General features: G+C 38.8%; 1 protein-coding gene across 1 annotated transcript; it reads right to left on the minus strand.

Annotated features, from left to right (window-relative positions):
* Nucleotides 1-543: 543 nt before the first annotated feature.
* On the minus strand, nt 544-23,104 carry LOC127977800 (serine/threonine-protein kinase H1 homolog). The gene is made up of 3 exons (XM_052582936.1): nt 22,768-23,104; nt 20,880-22,024; nt 544-3,127 (listed from the first exon to the last, which is right to left on the minus strand). The coding sequence occupies exons 2-3, from the start codon at nt 21,828-21,830 to the stop codon at nt 2,810-2,812; spliced, it is 1,269 nt and encodes a 422-aa protein (XP_052438896.1). The 5' UTR covers nt 21,831-22,024; nt 22,768-23,104; the 3' UTR covers nt 544-2,809.
* Nucleotides 23,105-23,958: the final 854 nt, after the last annotated feature.

The raw sequence follows: 23,958 nt of genomic DNA on the forward strand, positions 1-23,958 counted from the left end.
AATAAATGTTTCTTTTTTTCCCCCCTCAACATAATGGAAATTGGTTCCCAACTTCCCAACATTCTTCAAAGTATATTTCTTGTGTTCTGCAGAAGGAAGTCATACTGATTTGTAATGACATGAGTGTGAGCAAATGATCCAACAATTTTTGGATTGGCTATTCTTTTTACCAGACCTTATTTTAATCATAAATCAGAAACTAGTTGGCCTCCAAATTGACGTCATGACTATTAAATTCACCACTGAATCACTATTTCGTGTCAAATCCCACACAGCAGTAGAACCGTTTACACAATGTGAAAACATCTTGTTTTATAAAGATAACAGTGACTAACATGACTAAATTGTGTCCCATCCATAGGAAAATGTATCATAGTTTATAAGCATTGGAAATCATATTGTTTATGTTCAAATAGTATAGCAATCTTCAATTAGGATAGATTTTCCTAGAGTTGAACAAATAGGTACAGACATATTCATGAAAGTAAGACCATGTCGCGACATTTGTTATTATATGAAATATTAATGATTTCACTATTTGGAAAGAATTCTATAATTGTTCTTTATTCAAATTAATAAGAAGGAATGAAACACTTACTTTCAAGAGACAGTGTTGGCTTGAATTCAACAAATGGACAACAGTTGCAGTTTTATTTCAACTGCAGCTACAAACAAACACTCCTTACATTAATGTTGTTGATACACTAAATAAAAAATATATTTTTGCACTTTTAAGAACATTTTCTTTTCTCAATTTGGCATGCTAGAGGATCAGATTAATTTTAACAAGCACATATAAAATAGCTTTTTTTCTTGAGAGAAAAATATTTGGGGTATAAAGGCATATACAAACAGTGGTCTTCCCAAAGTCTTTTTTTTATTTCTAATAAAATATTTTAGCGGATTCTACTGAATTAAAATGAACATGTATGACAGCCTTAATACTCACATGTGAACCCTCAAAAATGGTTGAGTTTAACCAATAAATGTAACCAAAAAGTCACACAAGCTTAAAAGTGAGAGAATGTGTAAGAAACCAAAAACAAGAATATTTCTGTACTCAAATACTGTTTCCAATGTGATCGTACTATTACTTGTAAAACAAATCCAAGGCAGTTGCTGTGAAACGGGACACAACTCAAATACACAAATTCCTTTTCACCTTAATTATTTGATCAAATATTTTATATATATAAAAAAACAAAGAACAGATTTAAGAAGATGTTTTGAGAAGTCCTCATGTCATCACAGTTTTAACAGTAATTATTTTCATGGGGAATCATATTTCAGATCTCACCAAATGTTCCTTGTTAATACAGGCACACAGGAATTTCTTTGGCACATCTCTACTAGTTTCTATCAGAGGGGGGTGAGAGTGAAAGGGCTGCCAAAAGGCCTTCATGGTGGTTCAGTGCCTTGCTCAAGGCACAACAGCTGGTGACAGAGAAAGTAACCGATTCTGATTCAGGGCTTCCCGATACTGGCTGCCCATGCTGAGAGAGCAATCAATATCAGTTAGTATGATTAATTACTACAACACATGTACAGACAGATCCAAGAGAAGAAGTCAAGAATCACGGTAGGTTCGTTCACTGACCAAATCTAAAGACTTAAAGCCAAGTCTTGGACTATTTTTCTGTGTATTTTTCCAACCGGGTTTTTTTTACAGCTGATATTAACATTAGGGTCCATGTTAGTAGGGTTGCAGAAAAGGCTAGAAGAAGGGACAATTGTTTCCCATTCAGGATAAACAGATATTGGGCAACGTGGCGCTCTTTGATACAAAAAAATGAAAAAAATCTGATTTCAGTCAATTTTTTATCACCTTCATACGAAAGCCTGTTTCTGGCATAGAATGACATTTTAATATAAAGATATAAGTTCAAAAAAGTCTGAATTTGCAACTTTTTATCTCACAATTTAGATGTTATAAAACAAGCGCAAATTGGGAGATATAGTTAGAATTGTGAGATAAAGAGTTGCAATTATCTTTTTTTTTTATTATTCCTTAAGTCATTTCTAAACCTGTATGACTTCTTCATTTCTACATAATATGAAAGAAAGTTATGAAAATCTTTTTTGGCCATACAAATAAAGTCTATACAGTTGTTTTGAACCCCACTGACTGGACTCTTTGAAAAAAAAAAAAAAAAGTTCTTCCAAATATATTTTCTGCTCCTTTCAGGAGTAAACGAAGACAGAATTTTTTTTAGATTTGTGTGAACTAACCTCTTTGAGGCTCATAACTAACCAGCCGCAATATTAAGAGATTACAATGTGTGTATCATTACAAATGTGATATATACGTGGTTACTTCAAAAAGCAATTACCAACTATTCTTACCTTTCCATCATTTTCAAAGTGATATTAAGGAACAATAAACTATCACAAGGTCATGTGATTTGTTGCTAATAATGAATAAACAGCATATTTCCCCCATCAGAAGAGCAATCTCCCGGGTGGGTAACATAATTCACAGCAAAAATCAGGAAGGTGTATTCTTAGTCCTTCCTGGAACTTTTGTAAAATTCTGTTCAACAGATACAATCAGGTAAAAGGCTGAAGGGGATAAATTTCAAAGACAACATACACATGAAAATACATCAACAATAAATAAATAAAACACTCACATATAAGGTAATGAACGAGAGAGAAACAGCAGAAAAATAGAAAATGAATGAAGTTTAGAAGGAGGTTTTCTGCTAATTGGCTCTGTGGTGATGGAGCAGGAAGCTGACGTCTAAATTGAGGCTAAATGTTGTTCTGCTCTTTCTGATGTTTGTTGTTCTGTTAGTCATGGTTCTCGCTCTCAACCATTACACTGCTGCTGGTAACGGCGATTGAGTTCTCGCAGCTCCTTCTCGCGAACGCGTCGCGCCTTGCTGGACTTCGTGGAGCGGCTGGAGCGAGTGGACTGTGCTGATTTGGTGCTGTGGCAGCGTGATGACGCTCTCTTCAGGAGGTTCTGGGAAATGGACCGCTGCAGGTTCTTCATGGAGGAGGAAGCAGCCATGCTGACAATCCAAGGGTGTTTAAGTGCCTGGCCTGCAGTCAAACGCTCACTGGGATCCACCGTGAGGACACGGTCAACGAAGTCCTTAGCAAGGTTGGAAACACTTGGCCATGGCTGTCAGAAAACAGAAGAGAACAGAATATAGCTTAGAAATATTCAGACATTCTCAAAAGATTCTAAGACTTTTATAAAGTTTTTTTATACAGTGTAGAGGAAAAATAATGAAATAAATTGATGACAAATTTTAAAAGTTGCAGCACTTATGTATACTGTACATGACAACATGTAATAACCCAGCTAATAACATATATATAAACTATCATTCAAATGTTTGGGACTGGTAAGATTTTCTAATGTTTTAAATGAAAGAAACTCATCAAGGTTGACCTTTAAAGCGTACTATAAATGCATTTATTTGATCAGAAATATAGTAAAAACAGTAATACTGTGAAATATTATTGATGGCTAAGCTTAATCATTATTAGCCATTGCTTCAGTCGTAAGTGTCACATGATCCTTCAGAAACCATTCTAATACACCAATCTGGTGCTTAATAAATATTTTCTTCTTACATTAAAAATTAATATAAAAAATGTTCAGGACTCTCTGATCAATAGAAAGTTCAAGAGACACTGCTCTTTTGAATTTTCTATTCATCAATCAATCCTGAAAAAAGTCAGGATTCATAGTTTGTAACATATTAAAACTGAAACAATAACAATTTAATCATAATATATGTTATAAATTGAACGATTATATCATATAATATAATAGTTGCTGATTTCTGTATTTAAAGATGAATATTTTGGATAACCATTTCATTAAAGGGATAGTTCACCCAAAAATGAAAACTCTGAGGAACCACTGATGTCACATGGACTATTTTAATATTGTCCTACGTTTCTGGGCCTTGGAACATTTCAGTTACATTGTTGTCTAAGCTCTCGGATTTCTCAAAAATGTAATTTAAGTTAACTAACATTATGATGTGTAACCAGCTTTCATTTTATGTTGTCCTGGAAATACATAGATTTCAATAAGTATTAAAGAAACAAAGGCCAGTCGATTATAGCAATAGCCAATATTGCGGACTAGAGTCCTGCAACGGGTCGTGTACCCGCAGATACCCGCATAAAATTGGCTGAAACGGGTGGATTTTGACATTCCTAAAATTCACGGGCGGGGATGTGGGTGGATAATTATCTCCTTGCGGGCGGGTAGTAGCGTGGATGAAAAATATGTGCAATATTTGTATGTATAAATTACCATTACACATATGCATCAACCATATGACATTTGACCCATCACGTCACCACCACTGCGACAGTGCGACAGCGCTGCGAGAGAGAGAGACTTTTCCACAGATAGATTAGTAATTCAAGAATGGAGAAACCAATTTAAACCTGGGACTGTGGACGATATTCTTTGCTGCACAATACCTTAAAGCTGCGGTAGGGAACTTTTGACGCTCTAGCGGTTAATAAACAGAACTGCTTGCGTCTTGCGGAAGAACATCGTAGCCGGAACTACTTCTCTCTGTTTATGTCTATGAAGAATCACAAAGGTACTGGGTTACTCCGCCGCGGTATCCCAGAAGCAATCTAAAATATTCAGAATATAAACACTTATTATAGGTTGTAATGGCGATCGTACCACAAAAAAAAACATTTGAGGGAATTTGAAGTCGTCTCCAACGCGTAATGGTGCAAGAAATCAGGTCTCCCATGGCACTCGATTAACACTTTATTCAATGAAGAATATAATTACTTACAAACACTGCTGCTTGCATTACTGATGTCAATTGAGCTCATCCATATACAACATTAAACATAGTGCCAATAGCTGAACATGATCAAACCACCTGCACGCATGCACGGTTGAAAAACTATGTGGCTTCTCCTGATCGTCCTGCTGGCTCACCTGTGTCTTAATCATATAGCCTCCACAACTAGCATAATGCCATGCCTATGCCCCCTAGTGTGCAGGTGGAAGAACGTCACCCCCATGCAACTTACCACCAACAAAAAACATAACACATCAAAATTGGCTACAACACACCGGCCCCTGATTGTTACTCTATAATAATGTAACAATTAAACACCATACAAACAATGGAGCCAATAAAATATCCATCATGCACATATGGGCTTTTAGTTCATAATGTCCATGTATACATCAATCTTTATCCCGCTTCTTGCAGAAGACAAATCTTTGTGACTGGTCTCTCCAGAATGTTGCATTTGGTCTGAACTTTAACAGACCGCACAAGTCCCCGTGGGTCAGGAAAGGTCTGCAGTACTTTCCCTAACATCCAGGATCCACGAGGGGCAGTAGAGTCTGCCACAATGACTATGTCTCCAATGATGAAGCTTCTCTTGTCCTTAGACCACCGTTGTCGTTCCTGTAACAGAGGTAAGTACTCCCGGATCCATCTGTGCCAGAAGAGATCCGATAAGAACTGAACTTGCCTCCAACGTCGTTTTGTGTATAAATCACTCTTCTCAAAAAGCCCAGGTGGGAGTGCAGGTTTGCCTTTCAACAAGAGGATGTGATTTGGGGTCAAGGGTTCCAGATCATTAGGATCATTTGACAATTTAGTGATTGGACGGTCATTCAATATGGCTTCCACCTCACATAAAAGAGTCTGTAATCCCTCATCATCCATACTTTGCTGATGAAGGACTGAGTTCAGCACCTGTCTGACCATACGAATGATTCGTTCCCATGTTCCACCATGATGTGATGCAGTAGGAGTGTTGAAGCTCCATTTCACTCCTGACTGAAGTAATGCCTTTTGAATTTTTTGATGATTAAGAGCAGACAGAGCCTCTCTTAGCTCACGTTCTGTACCAACAAAATTAGTTCCATTATCTGATCTGATGTGCGATACCTGGCCTCTTCTAGATATGAATCTGCGCAGTGCATTGATACAAGAACTGGTATCCAATGAATATGCCATTTCCAAATGCACTGCCCTACTGGCCATGCAGGTAAAGATAACACCATAGCGCTTTATAAAGCTGCGGCCTCTCTTCACTTCAAAAGGCCCGAAGTAGTCAACACCCACACTTGTGAATGGTGGGAGGTCAGGTTGAATTCTGTCTTTTGGCAAATCTGCCATCTTTTGTTCACCCAGCCTCCCTCTAAAGCGTCTACAAATGACGCAAGATGAAATAATCTTTCTAGCAGCAGCATTTGCACTGGTAATCCAATACCGCTGACGAAGTCGAGAAAGCAGGTGATTTCTTCCACAATGTCCTAACTGCTCATGAATGTGGCGAAGAATGAGAGCGGAGATATGTTGGTCTTTAGCTAAAATGACTGGATGTTTCATGCCCTCAGGCATTGCTGCTCTACTGAGCCTTCCACCCACTCTCAAGAGCCCCTTTTCTAATACTGGATCAAGTTTGTAAATATGACTGCTTTTCTTCACTCCAGATGTTCCCTCTTTCAAAACAGTTATTTCCTCATTGAACCGGTCTAATTGACAGTATCGAATGATGGCATTTTCAGAGGTTTCAAGATTTTCAGGGGACATGATTTGACCAGTCAGTGTGGTTCTGAATATTTGCATCTCCTTTTCCACTTTGTTCTTTTGTTGAATTATATCAAGTCCACTGCTGGACACAGAAGCTTGTATTTCTCTTCTCTTCTGACTTAACAGCAGCAACATCTTTCTCACCTGTAGAAAACAAGCAGCTGAAATCTTTAGCCTTTTCCATGAAGAGAAATAATTTATCAACTGATTTGTTGAATTCTGTGCATCTGTGTTGACAGTGTTTGTTACATTTAGGACATCTTTAATGACTACAGCATTAACTGTAGCCTCTCTTTTGACCTCTGGGTCATCACTGCTGACAGAGACAGAATCCACAATGTTAACAGGCCATTCCCTTTCATTCTTTAGAAGAAAATCTGGGCCATGGATCCATCTGCTGCCTGTGAGCAGGTACTCAATTTTTACCCCACGTGAAGCCTCATCAGCAGGATTCTGCTTTGTATCAACATACCTCCACTGTGAAACAGCAGTGGTTTCTCTTATTGTTGAGATCCTATTGGCCACAAAGGTATGAAAACGCTTTGTTTCATTCCTAATGTACTTCAGTACAGTTGTGCTGTCGCTCCAAAAAGTAGAATTCTCCAACTCCAGCTGCAATTCTGTTTTCAACATCCTATCAATTCGAACTGCAAGCACAGCAGCAGTTAGTTCCATCCTTGGGATTGTCACTTTCTTTAATGGAGCAACTCTTGCTTTTCCTAGAATAAAGGCAAGATGAATTTTCTTCTTGTCATTCTGCATCCTCAGGTATGATACTGTACCATATCCGTCCTCGCTGGCATCAGAGAAGTGATGTAATTGGGCACTGGTAAGCGGTCCAAAATCTTTTGGCTTAATGCATCTTGGTATGCTAAATGTACTAAGCTTTCTTAAATCTTCTAGCCACCCTACCCACTGTAGTTGGCAGTTTGGGGAAATGTGATCATCCCAACCACAGTTCAACCTACAGAGATTTTGCAGCATCAACTTGGCAGGTAAAGCAAAGGGTGCTAAAAATCCAATGGGATCGTACACGGAGCTTATTACAGACAAGATACCTCGTCTTGTCAGTGGTCTTTCCTGGACTGCCATTTTGAACCTAAAGGTGTCAGTTTCTGCACACCATTGCAGTCCAAGTGTTCTCTCGACAGGGAGATTATCTCTGTCGAGATTCAATTGTTTCACTTCTTTAGCTCTTTTTTCCACATCAATAGATTCCAACACTGACCTGCTGTTGCTAATCCATTTCACCAGCTGAAACCCCCCTGACTGGCATACAGTTGTCAGATCTCTTACCAGGGCTATGGCCTCTGCTTCTGAAGGTAGGGACTTCAAGCAGTCATCCACATAGAAATTGTGCTTGATCGTGTCCGTCACGTGTACTGGAAACTTTGCCCTGTTGTCCTCAGCGGTTTTTCTTAGGGCAAAACTGGCACAGCTGGGTGATGATATTGCACCGAACAGATGAACAATCATTCTATATTCAGTAAGATGTTGTGTTAATTCGCCAGTTGGCCACCACAGGAAGCGAAGAAAATCAACATCCTGTTTTGTCACTTTAACTTGATGATACATCGCCTGTATATCAGCCATCACTGCTACAACTTCTTGACGAAACCTAATCAGAACTCCAAGCAATGAATTTGTCAAATCAGGTCCCTGAAGTAGCTGACTGTTGAGCGACATCCCCTTAAAGCTTGCACCACAGTCAAATACTACCCGCAACGTTCCCTTTTTTGCATGGTACACGCCATGATGCGGGACGTACCAGACTTTTCCTTCTTTTCCTTTCCTTTGATTTTCTGGCACCTTTTCTGCATATCCTTTATTTATGACATCACTCACAAAGTGAGTATATTCTTCTTTAAAGGTAGCATTTTTCATTAATTTCCTTTTCAAACAGAGGGCCCTTTGTTCAGCAACATGACGGTTGTTGGGCATGATAACATTTTCCTCCCTGAAAGGTAATCTCATGCAGTAATGACCATTGCAGAGTTCAACTGAACTGTTCATGATCTCCATAAACTTGACATCTTCTCTAGACATTTCTGGCTTTTCCTCTGTTAATTTCTCATTAAAGTCATGGTTATATTGCTTCACCAACAGTTCCTCTATGTTAGCAATAGATATTCGATTGACTGTACTGGTAGGGTAGCTACTTCCAGTCTCATTGCCTCCTCTTAGTGGTCCATTAATAACCCATCCCAATAGGGTTCTGACAGCATAAGGTCCTCCATCCTTGCTGTTTACCACTTGCCATGGTTCCATTACTTTTGAAACGTTGGTTCCAATCAATAGATCCACATCCGCATTGATGACAGGAATTTCCACAGAGTGTAAATGTGGCCAGGCACTTAGCTCTTCTTGTCGTGGAATGTTATCACGAGTCACAGGCATCACATATTGTGTAAATACATCAGGCAATTCAAAGAAAGTATTACTATTGAGTGCAGATACTTCCAGTCCTGAGATGATATGACTGTCGACAAACTTTTCTTGACTCATGGTTCTCAACAGGATCTTGGCATTTTTTCCTCTCACCTTTAGTTCCCTCATGAGTCGCTCAGAGCAGAAGGTGGCTGTGCTGCCTGGATCTAAAAATGCATAGGTTTTCAGCACCTTACTACCTTTTACAGCCTTGATTTGTACAGGCACAATTGGCAAAACACAGTCTTGCACACCGGCCCCTATATGGCCACAAGTCTTAGGAGAAACTACATGACTTGTTTCTTGGTGTGTGTCCTCTAATTTGATTTCCTTTTCCTTTGAATGAATATGGAGGCAGGTAGGATGTTTCAGGTTACACAACTTGCAAGATAGACGTTTATGACAGTCTTTGCTCATGTGTCCAACAGTCAAACACCCAAAACAAACACCTTTCACCTTTAGAAAATCTATTTTCTCTCTGTGCAGCTTATTTTCTAGTCTGGGGCAACACTCCAATCTGTGACCCTCCTCACACAGCAGACACGTCACCTTTGTTGACTTGGTTAAATTTTTCTCTTCTAAGACTGGATGTGTGTTTCCAGTAGTAACAGCTTCCACAGAGGTAGCAAAACTGCTTCCCCTTCCCTTGAAGCGAACATGGGGAACTTTATGGCCAACATGATATTTTGATGGTAAGATGGATGCATCCTGAATATTTCCAAAGAGTGGATCAGAGGCAATAGATACTTGCCTCTCAAGAAAACTGACAATGTCACTGAAACCTGCTTGACGACAGTGCCTCTCCTGCAAGTCATAAGCAGTGTTTCTCCACCTTTCCCTCAGTTTATATGGTAGCTTCAAAATTATAGCACGCATATTGGATGGCATATTCATCTCTGTCATGTAGCTAATGTCCTCCATTGCATTACAACAAACCCGTAGAAACAAAACAAAGGCTTGCAAGCCCTTGACATCTTCTGCTTTCACTGGTGACCATCCCAGAGCTTTCTCCATGTAAGCTGTGGCAATTCTTTGTTCATTTCCAAAGCATTTCTGAAGAAGTGTCTTAGCTCTTTGATACCCCCTTTCAGGTGGCATGTGTTGACAGCCCTTGACCAGCTCCTTAGGTTGTCCTTTGGTATACTGCTCTAAAAAGTACAAGCAATCTTGATTGCTAGCAGCCTTTCCTTCTACTCCATTTTCAAATGCTCTAATGAATGCTCTGTACTCGAGAGGATCTCCATCGAAGGTTGGTATATCCCTTGGGGGTAATGATAGTGAAGACTGCTGCTGTACTAGCAAAGCAGTGATGTCGTTTTGCCTTTGCATAATAGTGAGAAAATTTTGTTGTTCCACGTTGGTTTGCACTAAACCATCACGCTGCATGGACTCCTGCGTGGAAAGCATAGCCGTTTCCGGTGTATGATATGTGGTGTGATTGGTTTGTTGAGGTTTATGAAGCAGAGCATGAACCTGTGTTCCACCTTGTTGAAAACTGGTTTCTTTAGATCGTGCCTTAGTTGACACTGTGGCTTTAGTGCCTCCTTTTGGTGGATAATTTAACTGATGGCTTGAATCCTTGAGACATGTTTCCATTGACACTGAGGCTTTACTGCCTCCTTTTGGTGGATGATTGAAATGATAGCTTGAACTTTGTGGAACAAATTCCATAGCAGAGGATCTAAGAGAGGATTTGTACTCTGACCTTTTCAGATATGAATTCATTCCATCAGAATGTGCACTGGAGCTTTGCACATCAGAACCTCTGTACTTAAGCACCGTAACCTTCGCTGTGTGAGCAGCAATTTGACTTTGCAATTCAAGCACCTCCTTCTTTTGTCTAATTTGTTCCTCCTGTACCTCCAGTTCATGCTTTTCTTTTAGGGTAGCTGCCCTAGCAATAAGAGCGGCTCTTTCAGCCTCTGCTTTAAGGTACGCAGAGGAGGTTGATGACCTTAAAGACCTATGGCTGGAGCAAGAAGCTGATGTACACCGTTTTTCATTAACATTAGAAATACTGTCATTTGGACCGATCTCATCAGTGATCACAGTTGTATGTTGCACAGCGTTATCAACCTCACCATCAACAACATCATCACCACCATCATTTTCATCACCCTTGCATTGCTCCTTGAAGTCAAGCAACCACCCTTCAATTCTTTTTATCATTTCTGTATTACTGTTCATTTCGATTTCAAACCATTTATTTTGTTTTGACATTTCCTCACTTGGTAACAAAGGTTTCAATGATTCATGCAACTCTGTTGTTTCCACACTCAATTTTAAAAAGGTATCATATGTCATCTGTACCTCAGACACATTGGGTTTTGAAAGCATCCATTGCTCAACTTCCTTTCTTAGTTTATACAGTTTTTTTATCCTAAGGTTCCTTTCCTTTTGATGTAATATTATTTTTTCTTCCAAAGCTTTAACAGTGAGTTTAACTGGTCTTTTACCAAGTTCATTCTCCGTTTCACCTTGATTGACAGGTGCATTCAAGTCCACGTTACTCATTATGATGATTAGACAAGCTGCCAAAGACTTTATTTTAGAATTGAGACAGAATTTACCTATATCCTGATTGTGAGAAGTCCACTCTCTTCCACACAACTTATAACAATTCCAAAACAATCCTACCGTTATTCTCCAGCGTTGTTTTTAGCCACTTTCATTTCTCAGCGTCCAATTTCACCTGTCGGTGTTCAATCATTAGAATCAGCTGGAGTGCTGTGCTTCTGCCCTCCAACATCCCTGCTATCCGTCCATTGAAGCGAAGTTTTTCAACTTAATGTAATGGCGATCGTACCACAAAAAAAAACATTTGAGGGAATTTGAAGTCGTCTCCAACGCGTAATGGTGCAAGAAATCAGGTCTCCCATGGCACTCGATTAACACTTTATTCAATGAAGAATATAATTACTTACAAACACTGCTGCTTGCATTACTGATGTCAATTGAGCTCATCCATATACAACATTAAACATAGTGCCAATAGCTGAACATGATCAAACCACCTGCACGCATGCACGGTTGAAAAACTATGTGGCTTCTCCTGATCGTCCTGCTGGCTCACCTGTGTCTTAATCATATAGCCTCCACAACTAGCATAATGCCATGCCTATGCCCCCTAGTGTGCAGGTGGAAGAACGTCACCCCCATGCAACTTACCACCAACAAAAAACATAACACATCAAAATTGGCTACAACATAGGTGATTCAGGTGATGCACCCTAGTGATTCAGGACAAGCCAAAAACACGGTTTGGAAAATGGATTCATGGTGTACTCGCTTATTATATAAATTTTTCTACATTTTGAACAAACAAAGTTACGGACCGCAGCTCTGATTGGTTATTTTTTACCGGGAGCGATGGAGTTTCTGCAAATGGCAATAGGACCACTGGGAAGAGATTATATGTCTCATATTCTACTGTCAGGACATAATGACAGGTTTAATAAATATGTAAAAAATATTTTTTTACAAAAGTTCCCTACAGCACCTTTAAGGAAAAGTAAACTAATAGTTTGTGAGCGACAGGCACAGGTTGTATTTTTTGTTGTTCTTTTTTTTTATTATTAATAGGTCTATTTGCGTATAGTTATCAGGTTCCATAGCCTATTTAGGTGTCGATGGTAGGCTACTTGAATGGCGCAAAACAAAACACACTTTCGTTCATTAGCACATTAATGACACTGTTGTGATGTTGAGAGAGGTGCGAGATAAAAAAAATAAAGCACTTTAATTGGAATGATTTTAGCATGTGTGATTTATCATGGGCGCGGATCGGATAACGGGCCAAATATTAATGGGTCTGGGCGGGTGCGGATTACATTTTTATATTATCACGGTCGACGAGTCGGATCTGGTGCTGAATTTTGCGGGTACAGGCGGGCGCGGGTCTCCAAAAATGGACCCGTGCAGGACTCTGTTGCGGACACTGCGAAGCATAATCCCAGTTCAGTAAAAGAGAAAGCAAGCACACTCCCTGGACTGCATCACCTGTGCCAGGACTGGCTAGATCAATACATAAAGGTTTCTGCCATGCGAAATGTACAAACTAGTTACTTTAAGTTCATTTTTCTCTCTTCCGGCTAGCCGTGCATGTCCTGCTATGTTATGACAACTGGGCAAACACTAGCGGCTCTATAACAATAGAGAAAACAAAACATGGTTTGGTTTTTGTTGGTTAGCATGACTCCTCCAGGGCTTTTCCCTGTAAAGCCCACATTCGTCTTGTCTGTGACTCACATCAGCAGAGAGGCCCTGACGCACACACTCTGCCAGGAACTCTGCGGCCTTACATCACACGCTCATGCAGGGGGTTACTGCGGGATAAGACATGATGACAGGACTGCGCTGGGTATTGTCCAGCTAACAAAAACACACACTCCACAAAATACAAGCACATGCAATCACACAAAAACATGCATACAAAACATGATAAATAGAGGCACGCGAATAAACACGTTCAGAATTCCAAGGTCAAAGACAAAAGGGTTGGCAAAGGTTTAAAGTGTTTGAAAAGCACTTTGTGATGAATAGAAACAGAGCACATTAACAGACAGACAGACAGAAGGAGGCAGGGCTATCATAGTCTGTTGTGTTTTGCCTTTGAGATGGCGTCTTTGTGGGGAATATTTCTATTTAGGAATGCAGTTCTGAATGGACTGGGGGAAAGCCTCAATGACCTCAAGTCGCTTTATAGACAGATATTTTCAGTGGGACACTGCTGTTGTTCTTCTAGAGAGGATTTGCTTGGGCAAAAGTTTGTATAAAGCAGACGAATCAGTATTTTTTTTTTTTTTTACTAGAAATATTTGCCAATGGCTAAATTTGTCAAAAGCATACAGATGACCTTAAAGCTAATAGGTATGGAGTACATGGCAAAAAGCTTTTCTCACCAGACCGCAGACACTTAATATATGCCATGCAGCGCCAAAGGTATGACTGTAGTTCCCAGGCAATGCGTGGTTAGGTGGTTGGTTGGCATTTTAACACCATGCCAGTTCAGTTAGATGCCAATTTTAATAGTGAGTAAAAGTTTAAATATTATAAAAGAGCATTTTAAAAACCTATATAATGTTTTTAAAGTTTGTTTTTAAAGGGGGGGTGAAATGCTATTTCATGCATACTGAGTTTTTTACACTGTTAAAGAGTTGGATTCCCATGCTAAACATGGACAAAGTTTCAAAAATTAAGCTGTACGTTTGAAGGAGTATTTCTGTTCCAAAAAATATAAGTTTTTTTCGAGTATGGCTCTGTGTGACGTTAGATGGAGCGGAATTTCCTTATATGGGTGCTAAGGGCGCGTCTGCCGGAAGAGCGCGCGCTCCCGTATAGCAGAGCAGAGAGAGGCTGTGCACAGACAATCACTCATCACAGCGAGAGCGTCGCGAAATGTCACAAAAGGAGTGTGTTTTTGGTTGCCAGGGCAAGACCCTGCACAGATTACCAAAAAAAAACAGCATTAAGGGACCAGTGGATGGAGTTTATTTTTTACAGAGCATCAACGGAGTTGTGCAAGTGTTTGTGTTTGTTCCCTGGATTTCGAAGATGCTTGTTTTACAAACAAGGCCCAGGTTGACGCTGGATTTGCACATCGTTTATTTCTTAAGGATAATGCAGTCCCAACGAAAAAGGGTCACGATCGTGTGTTGGAACCGCAGGCGGTGAGTAAAACTGCTTCAAATATCTCTGTGTTGTTAACTTAGCTATCGGCGCGTAAGCACATCAAGTAAACAACATGCAATGTTGTCATCAAACTGCACTTTCCACATTTACAGCTTAAAAAAAAAAAAAAAAGACGACAAAGTGGAACTTAGTCATTTTCCAAAACCGCTAAGCAAATATATACAGTTTCAGTACATACCACATAGAGAAGCCTTTGCTGATGCTGCTCTTGTTAAATTTCAGCCTCTGGATCTGTGTCACAGTTTCCACATGCTCTCAACACAAAATCCTACTGGCGCTCGTGATTCTTTAGCTCCGCCCACACGTCACGCCTCTAGGTGCTCGTGTTTTTCCAGGAAAAATCGGTACAGACTATCTTTCTCTTATGAATATAATAAAACTAAAGACTTTTTGGAGTTATGAAGGATGCAGTACTAATCTATAGGTACTCAAGATTAACAGGATATTGAGTGAAAACGAGCATTTCACCCCCCCTTTAAGCTTAATTTTCTTTTGCAGAGCAATATCATTTCCTAAGAGACCCGGAACAATTTAATAAAATATGTTGAAGAGATGCTGGACATAGCGGTGGATCTTTATTTGATGTGAAAATGAATTACTGAAAATGAAGATGTGACCTTTACACACAGTAGGGTTATTTTTATTTCCTGTATCATTTAATGTGTTTATTTATTTTCATGATTTTAAAATAGTTTGCAAAACAATAAAAATAGTCCAATTAAAACTGATGTCAGCTTTATATTCCACGAGTGGGATCAAACAGTCGATGATGCAGTTTTAGCATATGGCAGTAAATCATTATTCTTTATTTTCTCTCCTTAAGAAATCAGTAATATTATGTTTTAAGGCACACAAAAAGACCTTAAAGGGGTGGTTGATTGCAATTTCACTTTTTTAACGTTAGTGTGTGATGTTGCTGATTGAGCATAAAATATCTTCAAAGTTACAAAGCTGAAAGTTCAATGCAAACTGAGATGTTGTCTTTTAAAATTCTGGCAGTTTAATGCCTAAAAAAAAAAGCTGGTAGGGACTACAACAAGTTACTTCCTGGGTTTGTGATATAACAAACCCAGATAAACCCCACCCCTGGGAAAAGTCAGCAAAGTGGATGAGACCATGCTGCACTGCTTTAGAGAAGAGGAAGAGAAAACTAGAGGTGCATGTAAAAATCTATTAATATTTGAATCGCCATTCTGTCTTCTAATGATTATAATGGATTCACAAGTTTCAAAATCAATGTTCCAAAGCAGCGGTTCTTAATACTGTTCCTCACGACCCCCTGCCTCTCTCTTTCTCATTCAGCTCAGCTCCAACAATCAACTGTTCCAATTATACCCTTATTTTCACATAGCTATGAGAAGCATTAAACATGGACGCACATGCATCCTGCATCAGGATAAAACCGTATAATAAAAGCTTACATAAGCAGTAGCATTTACAAATAACAACGTATCTAAAAGTTTGAGACAACAACAACCAAAAAAACATAGGCCTACTATTAAAAGCCATGCTTGCACAGGTTCTGCACGATCCTCTTCAATAATATGTTCTGCTTCTAAATCGGGCTCAAACTGATATGCTATAATAAAGACGCCGCTGTTTACGATACATTCGGAGTACATGTGAGGAGCTGGATGCTTAGACATGCACTAGAGATGGTTTAACACACTGGGTTAGCTAACCAATCAGAGCCCATTGCCTATGTCTGAGGGAGGGGCTTCATAAAAGCAGGACATGATCACCGCATATCTCAGAGAAGGGACAGAACAGTGTGGAATAATGAATTATGTGAAAAATAAAATGAAGCATTAACCATGTTAGACTGCACCCCATAAACACAATCAAGCCCATAAATTAATGGGGGGTGTGATCAAATGCCTCCTGAAGCGAATCGATATGTTTTTGTAAGAAAAATATCCATATTCAAAATGTAATAATCACTTTAATTTAGCTTGTGCCAACAGTTGTAGACTGTTGTGATGACGTATGGGGTCGGCATTGCCAAAGTTTGTTAAAGGAAGCAAAGTTTCCTTACTTTAGCAAAGAAAAGTCTCCAGTCAGGGAATTTTTTTTTTTTTAAGAAGCTTCCCATTGGAAACCTCGACAAGACACATGCCTGTTTCACACATAATCCTTCTGCCGTGCATATGCTAATACTCATTGTGCTTTCACAAAGGACACATTTGCAGTCCGCTACTCAGTACGTAAACGATCGCTGGACTGCTGCAGACGCAACGCTCCTGGAACGCACTGACGGACCGCAACCACGTGAACACTGGAATCCGTTAACATGGGTGCGTAAAACAAACGAAACGCATACGCACTGCAGACGGAGTATGTATGTAACAGGCGTAAGGTTGTTTGCACCTTGTGCAATGTGGAATTAGTTTACAACTTTCTCAAGCCCTTGAAAAAGCACATTGTGATGCATTTTGGAAACAGGAGATGAGCCCCTGGTCTAATGCACCACCTGGCTTGAGTTCTAAAATTCTTACTTTTAGTCATTATTTTATTTGGGTAGCACACATATTCTGAATGCCTTTTTAATCTAGGTTAATCAAAAATAATTATCTATGCCCACCACTAGTAGAAATCCTCCTACATTCTTTTTTACAAATCCTATTTTTTTGTTTTGATCTCTTCCCTGGGCTTCCACGTTTGTCACTTCTGAGCGAAGCATGCGCAAAGTCAACCTCATACATCATCCGCCCAGAACTGCTTCCGTGTACAACAGTTAGCACAAGCTACATTAAAGGTGCTGTAGGGCACTTTTGTAAAAAAATATTCATTATGTCCTGACAGTAGAATATGAGACAGATAATCTGTGAAAAAAATCAAGCTCCTCTGGCTCCTCCCAGTGGTCCTATTGCCATTTGCAGAAACTCCATCGCTCCCGGTAAAAAATAACCAATCAGAGCTACGGTCCGTAACTTTGTGTTCAAAATGTAGAAAAATGTATATAATAAGCGAGTACACCATGAATCCATTTTCCAAACCGTGTTTTTGGCTTGTCCTGAATCACTAGGGTGCACCTATAATAAGTGTTTATATTCGGACTATTTTAGATTGCTTCGGGGATACCGCTGCGGAGTAACCCAGTACCTTTGTGATTCTTCATAGACATAAACAGAGAGAAGTAGTTCCGGCTACGATGTTCTTCTGCAAGACGCAAGCAGTTCTGTTTATTAACTGCTAGAGCGTCAAAAGTTCCCTACCGCAGCTTTAAAGTGATTATTATGTTTGAAATGTTTTTTTTTTTCTTACAAAAATGCATCGATTTGCTACTGAAGGACTTTGTTTACACCCTGGAGCTGTGTGAGACACTTTTTTATTAAGGATGAGTGCTTTTTATTTAACTTCTTTTGGACTGATTCACTGCACTGAGTGTCATTAAACAGCTTGAAAGATCAAAGTCCATTTTTAATATAAATCCGACTGGATTCGTCTGAAAGAAGAAAGTCATATACACCTAGGACGCCTTAAGGGTGAGTTATTTATGGGCTAATTTTCATTTTTGGGTGAACTAACCCCAAGGAGTCACCAACGGAGAAAGAACATATACTAAATTAAACTATTACTACAGATAACTACAGTTTATGTGACTGTGTTTTTGTTTTGTTTTTTTTACATGCCATCTGACCATTAACCAAAATCTGAATCTGAAAGTGTCATTAAATTAAGATACATTACCTTCAGATCTCAAATCTCAGGGTGTACTTCAAGCAAACATTTTAGGGATTCGCCTAATAAAATGTTTGGGAATCAGTCGATCTGAGTTTATAGGAGTGTAAACATGAATTACTTCATAAGTGACATGAATTTTCTTATTAAGTTAACTAAAATAAATAAATAAAAATCAAATTACCAGAAAACTTTAAACATTTTCAATTGTGGTACAAAGTACACTATTCATCAGCAATTTTTCCAACTTCTAAAATTTACATTTTGGTTACTGAAGCTCTCTATGTAAAAAACAAAAATATTGAGAATGTCTGTGCTCAATAAAACTGCAAGAATATGTTTCCTAGTAAACATTCCACCCCCAATTCCCCCCCGGCTGCCACTCAGCGGACAAACAGGTAGTGCCGCCCCAAACTCAAACCATTTGTTGAATCAATGTTGCTATGTCAGGCCGCTCAAACAAACAGTGCAATGGTGAAAGTGCCACAGACCACAGCGCTTACACTTTTCGGGGAAATCAACCTACGAATGCTTACTTATACTTGTCTCTGCACAAATATAAGCAAGCTGGCATAGAAGAAAGTATTTTACACACATCAGCTTTGGATAGGAGAAAAAAGTCTAACATCAAGTAATTTTAAAACATTTAAAATTGAATACTGCACATTAACATCAGCATAACATATAAAGCATATATATTTCATAAGAGCTTGTTTGTCTGCAAAAGCAGTCAGCTAAAAACAAATGAATCATAATGCATAGTGCAATGCAAATGAGTCCAACAACATGGCATACAAATACCACTGGGTTTAATAAAACCAAGTAACATCAGAATATGCTTTATAGCACTTCTATACCTAATCGAAAACATCTGCATTTTCAATCTCCCAGCAACCCTTGTTTTGTACATACATGATCCACATCGCTCATAAAAATCTCATATATATAGCTCTTAAATACATAACTGCAACTAGTGCAAGAACAGACGCTATTAGGTTATAACTTTACAGTAAGGTCCCATTAGTTAATGCCTTACCTATCTTCAACAAACAATTCATTTTTAATGTTACTTATTAAAAACATAACTGTTCATTGTTAGTTCATGTTAGCTCATGTCCATTAAATAATATTAACAGATAGGCAACAACTTTTGATTTGGAAATCAACCATTTCTCACTTTAATTAGTTGTTTATTAGCATGCCTATTATTAACATATTGGCTGCGCTTATTTTCTGCATCCATAATCCTGCCATATACCTAAACTACCTTAATAAGCAGCAAAATAGCATTTTATTGAGACAAAGGTCAAAGTTATTGGTTTGTTAATGGCAAGAATTGGACCCTAAAATAAAGTGTGTGTAAATGTTCAAATTTAAATCATTTAATGCTATATTGGTTATTTTTCATGTTGACACATTTAGTTAACAAACAGAAACGTATTGTAAAGCAGCGGTTCTCAATTTCAGTCCTGATGACCCACCACTCTACACAGAATATTTGTACACATATGCAATGCGTTACCATTATTAGTTTTTACATATATCATGAATAAGATTTTATCTCTGTGAATTATCTCTTTGGGCTTTGACATGTTGAGTTTGGCTATCTGTAACTTTAACTCTGTAAAAAGATTTAAAAAAGCTTTATCTGTATGAGACCTGAAGACTTTTAGTTGTGTCGTGTGAGACACAAGCACATTCAACTTGAAATAATACATATTATAAGATTTAATAAGATCTGTAAATCAAATCTATAAGTCCATGATTATCTATTTGACGCTAGCCATTTTTAACTTCAGATTACCAACATTATTAAAGATTCTGCATGCATATTTTCATGTACACTTATAGCATATAGACTATGTACAATATAAACATATTATTCTGAGATCACAATGAATAATAATAATATTAACCCTCGACTTTGTGTTTGTTTTGGTCACTTTTACCCTGAAAGGATTTTTTTTTCCTGAAAATGGTAATACAATGCATTGGACTAAATCCTACTTTGTTCACAAGGTACTGTATAACAACTTCTCCCCCCAAAATGTTTAATGTTTTTAATACTTTTTTAGGATTTTTCTCTTTTTGTTTCATGTGTGGTGTTTGCAGTACTCTTCAAAAATTAATTTCTCAATATGCGATACTATAATCAAATAATAGATCATTTTAGAATCATTTTATCAACTTGTTTTCTTTTAAATACCACAGGTTTTGTATTTCTTTTTGGAACTCATGGTTGGTTGTAGTTCTCATTGATCTGAGCATTTCAGTTTTTTGGTGAACACTGCCAAAATTAACCACAAATTGTTTTCAAACATATTTTATTTCCACTTAAAAATGGAGGTGCATTAGCTCAGATCAGTGAAGCCTACAACCAAACAGTTCCTAAACCGGTACTAATTCAAAGAAAACAAGTTGATATAAAGAGAGATTTACAAGCAATTTTACATTTTTTGACCAGGAACACCAAACTGGGTTAACCATTTTGAGCACAGCACACAGATAAAGCGGTCACACTGTTCTTACCTCCCCGGAGAAGCTGTATTTTCCTTTGAGGATCTGTCGGTACAGGCGCATGCGATTGTCATCCTCAAAAGGCATGGTTCCACTGAGCAGTATGTAGGAGATGACTCCCAGTGCCCACATGTCTACTGCATTAGTGTAGGGCTTTCGGACGAGTATCTCTGGAGCGATATACTCAGGTGTCCCACAGGTAGTCTTCATCAGGCATTCGTCGCCTTTCTTCCGCGTGCTGGCCAAGCCAAAGTCTGTGATCATAATCTTGGAATCAGCACCAGGATGGTAGTAAAGCAAGTTTTCAGGCTTTAGGTCCCTGTGCGTGATGCCCAACGTATGGAGGTACTTCACCCCATCGAGAACCATCTGCAGCACCCGCGTGGCGTCCCTTTCTGTGAAAGACCCGCGGGCAATGATGCGGTCGAAAAGTTCCCCGCCGGTGGCCAACTCCATCACCATGTAGACCCGCTCCGCCGTCTCGAACACCTCCATCAGTTGGATGATGTTGGTGTGGCGCACCCTTCTCAGCACGCAAAGTTCAGATTCACATACTTCTCTGCCCTCACGGTAGCGAGTCTCGATCATCTTGATGGCGTATGGCTGCCGTGTGCTTCTGTGTTCCACTCGTACCACCCGACTGAAACTGCCCCGGCCTATCAAAGCTTTGATATCATACTTAGCAGTCACTCGAGGGTCAAATTTGGCCCTGTATTTGGCTACTTTTTTCCGATGTGGGTCAGCAGGCTCAGGCTGGCTGTTAACTGGAGGAGGGGACTGGCTCACCTTCGCAGTAGCCTGGCTTTGACCCTGAGGGGATGACGAGCCTGTTTTCTCCCCGCCACTGTCACTTTTGATGAAGTTTTTATAGACATCAGTCTGATGCGGCTCTACCTTTTTGACTAGGTCAAGTTGGACATCAGCGGGTGGCTCTGGGAGGACTTTGCTCGTCCTGCACCCCATCACATCAAAATCCTTCCTTCCTGGTGCCAGCAGCACATCCTCAGCTCCCAGGCAGCATCCAATCAGTGCACGGTGCAGTGCCACACCGGCAAACACCACGAGGGGACACGTCCAGGCCCACAGTCAGTTACCCCTCTGAACAACAGCCCAGAATTTACTTAAATCCAGTCAGTGTGAAATTTGCAAGAGTAAATCTGAAAAAATTAAATAAAATTTAAGCATTCATTTCTTAATACCTAAATTCAGTACGAAACCTGCTTAGTATAGACTATTATACATATAATGCATGCGTCATAAAGTGACCAAAAGGTCCACCTAAAGATACAAAACAAATTCATTTTTTACTGACCCACAAAAAGTATGAGCTTCTTTCTTTTCATGAAGAAGAAAAAAAAATCTGTTTTGTAGAATTTTGGTAATCAAACAGTTTCGGGTCCATATTAGTATATCATATTAGTAGTAGTATCATAACATATCAGTTGAGGACTTTATATTATCAAACACTTAAACTATAGACTGATCTACTACAACTGGACTTTAACACAAACCAAAAATATAAAAAATAAAATCCACGGGCCCCCCACAAAGACTTAAACTGAGACACTTGTTCAGTTATTCATCGCTCAAAACGAACTTCAGAAAGTCTGCTTCAACTCCGTTATCCGCTGCAGGCCTTAACGGAGCCACTCGTGTTACAAAGTCGTTTACAAATCGTCAAAATGCTTGAGAGTGAACGATATAGCGGACATAACGTTACCCCCCAACATGACAAAAAAAACTCCCCGTCCAGCACAAATCAATTGTTTTCTCGAGGCCTGGGTCAAAAAACACGAACTTAATTGCTAAGGTTTCCTTTATTTTGTAGTTTTAATGACAACGGTATCCATTTAAAACCAAAAGCGTTAACTTTTAAAGTCCAAATAGAGTTGAAAGTTACCTTTCAGAGGGATTTTCTTACAGGCGATGGTGGGAGGAAGAAGGCGAGATTCCCAGCGCCAGCCTCTTCACTCCAGTTTCTGCTCTTCTCTCCATTTTACCGCATTTCTAAAACTTTAATCCGGCTAGAAAGATAGTATCTCAATGGTAAGTGCTAACATAAACATACTGAGTCCAGAACTAATGGTTGTAAACTTGTTTGTATCACTACAGAGACGAAGCAATACGAGAAGAAAAGTATGAAATTGAGACCGCCCGCTTGGAAACCGTGTTCTCGGAGTGGGACCACCTTTTTTCCTGTGTAGACCTTTCTCTTTTTTTTTCTCCCCCCTTCTCCGTTTTTTTTTTCTTTTGGGAAAGGAGAGACCGCTTGCTTCGACCCTTCGACCCCTGCAAGAATATTGTATAGTCAGAATCATAAATATGGCCGAGAAACATATGGATAATGTCGATATGTGCGTCTTTGAGATAAACGACAATGTATGCAGATGTATCCTGTATTGTACAAACAACAATTTAATTTCAATATAGGGCAAGGACTCTGTGTGCTTATTGTTTGAACTTTTTTTTGTGATAAGTGCGGGTTTGAATCAAAGTAGTATCACATAGCGGTAATGAATCCTACTTTTGAGTACTTTCTGCATTAAAATGTATTCTTTGGCTAAACGTTGTGAAATATGTTTCGTAATGGTAAAATGTTTGTAAATGTGCATAATCTGCATTATTTACTTTCAGACACCTTTTATTTATTATATATTTACTTCAAATGTATTTATTTATTTATTTATTTATTTATTTTCATTTATTTATTTTTATAGATTTTATGCATCCGAGTTTGAATAATTGCTTTTTTTTTGTCTACAGTTGGTTAAAACCAGCATATTTACAAAGTGTAGTTATTTTGACAAATAAACGGCTATCTCTTCTATTTTGTAAATATGTAATGTTAAAATTAACTACCAATTTGCTTCATTTATTAATTAGTTAAGGTGCCATTTTAAACAAATTATTAGCGACTGTGCGAATTTTATACAAAAACCCAGAATTAATTAACCTCACTTTCCAAATATTTCTCTGTTTTAGTAGTACTGCTCTGATAGAGGGACTTTTATATTGTACAAATCAGTTTCGCTGAACATTTTGCATGCATCGTAGTTTGCTTCATACGTCAAATATGTGAAGATTGCTACAA

Source organism: Carassius gibelio, chromosome B18 (assembly GCF_023724105.1).
Source record: "Carassius gibelio isolate Cgi1373 ecotype wild population from Czech Republic chromosome B18, carGib1.2-hapl.c, whole genome shotgun sequence".
NCBI lineage: Eukaryota > Metazoa > Chordata > Actinopteri > Cypriniformes > Cyprinidae > Carassius > Carassius gibelio.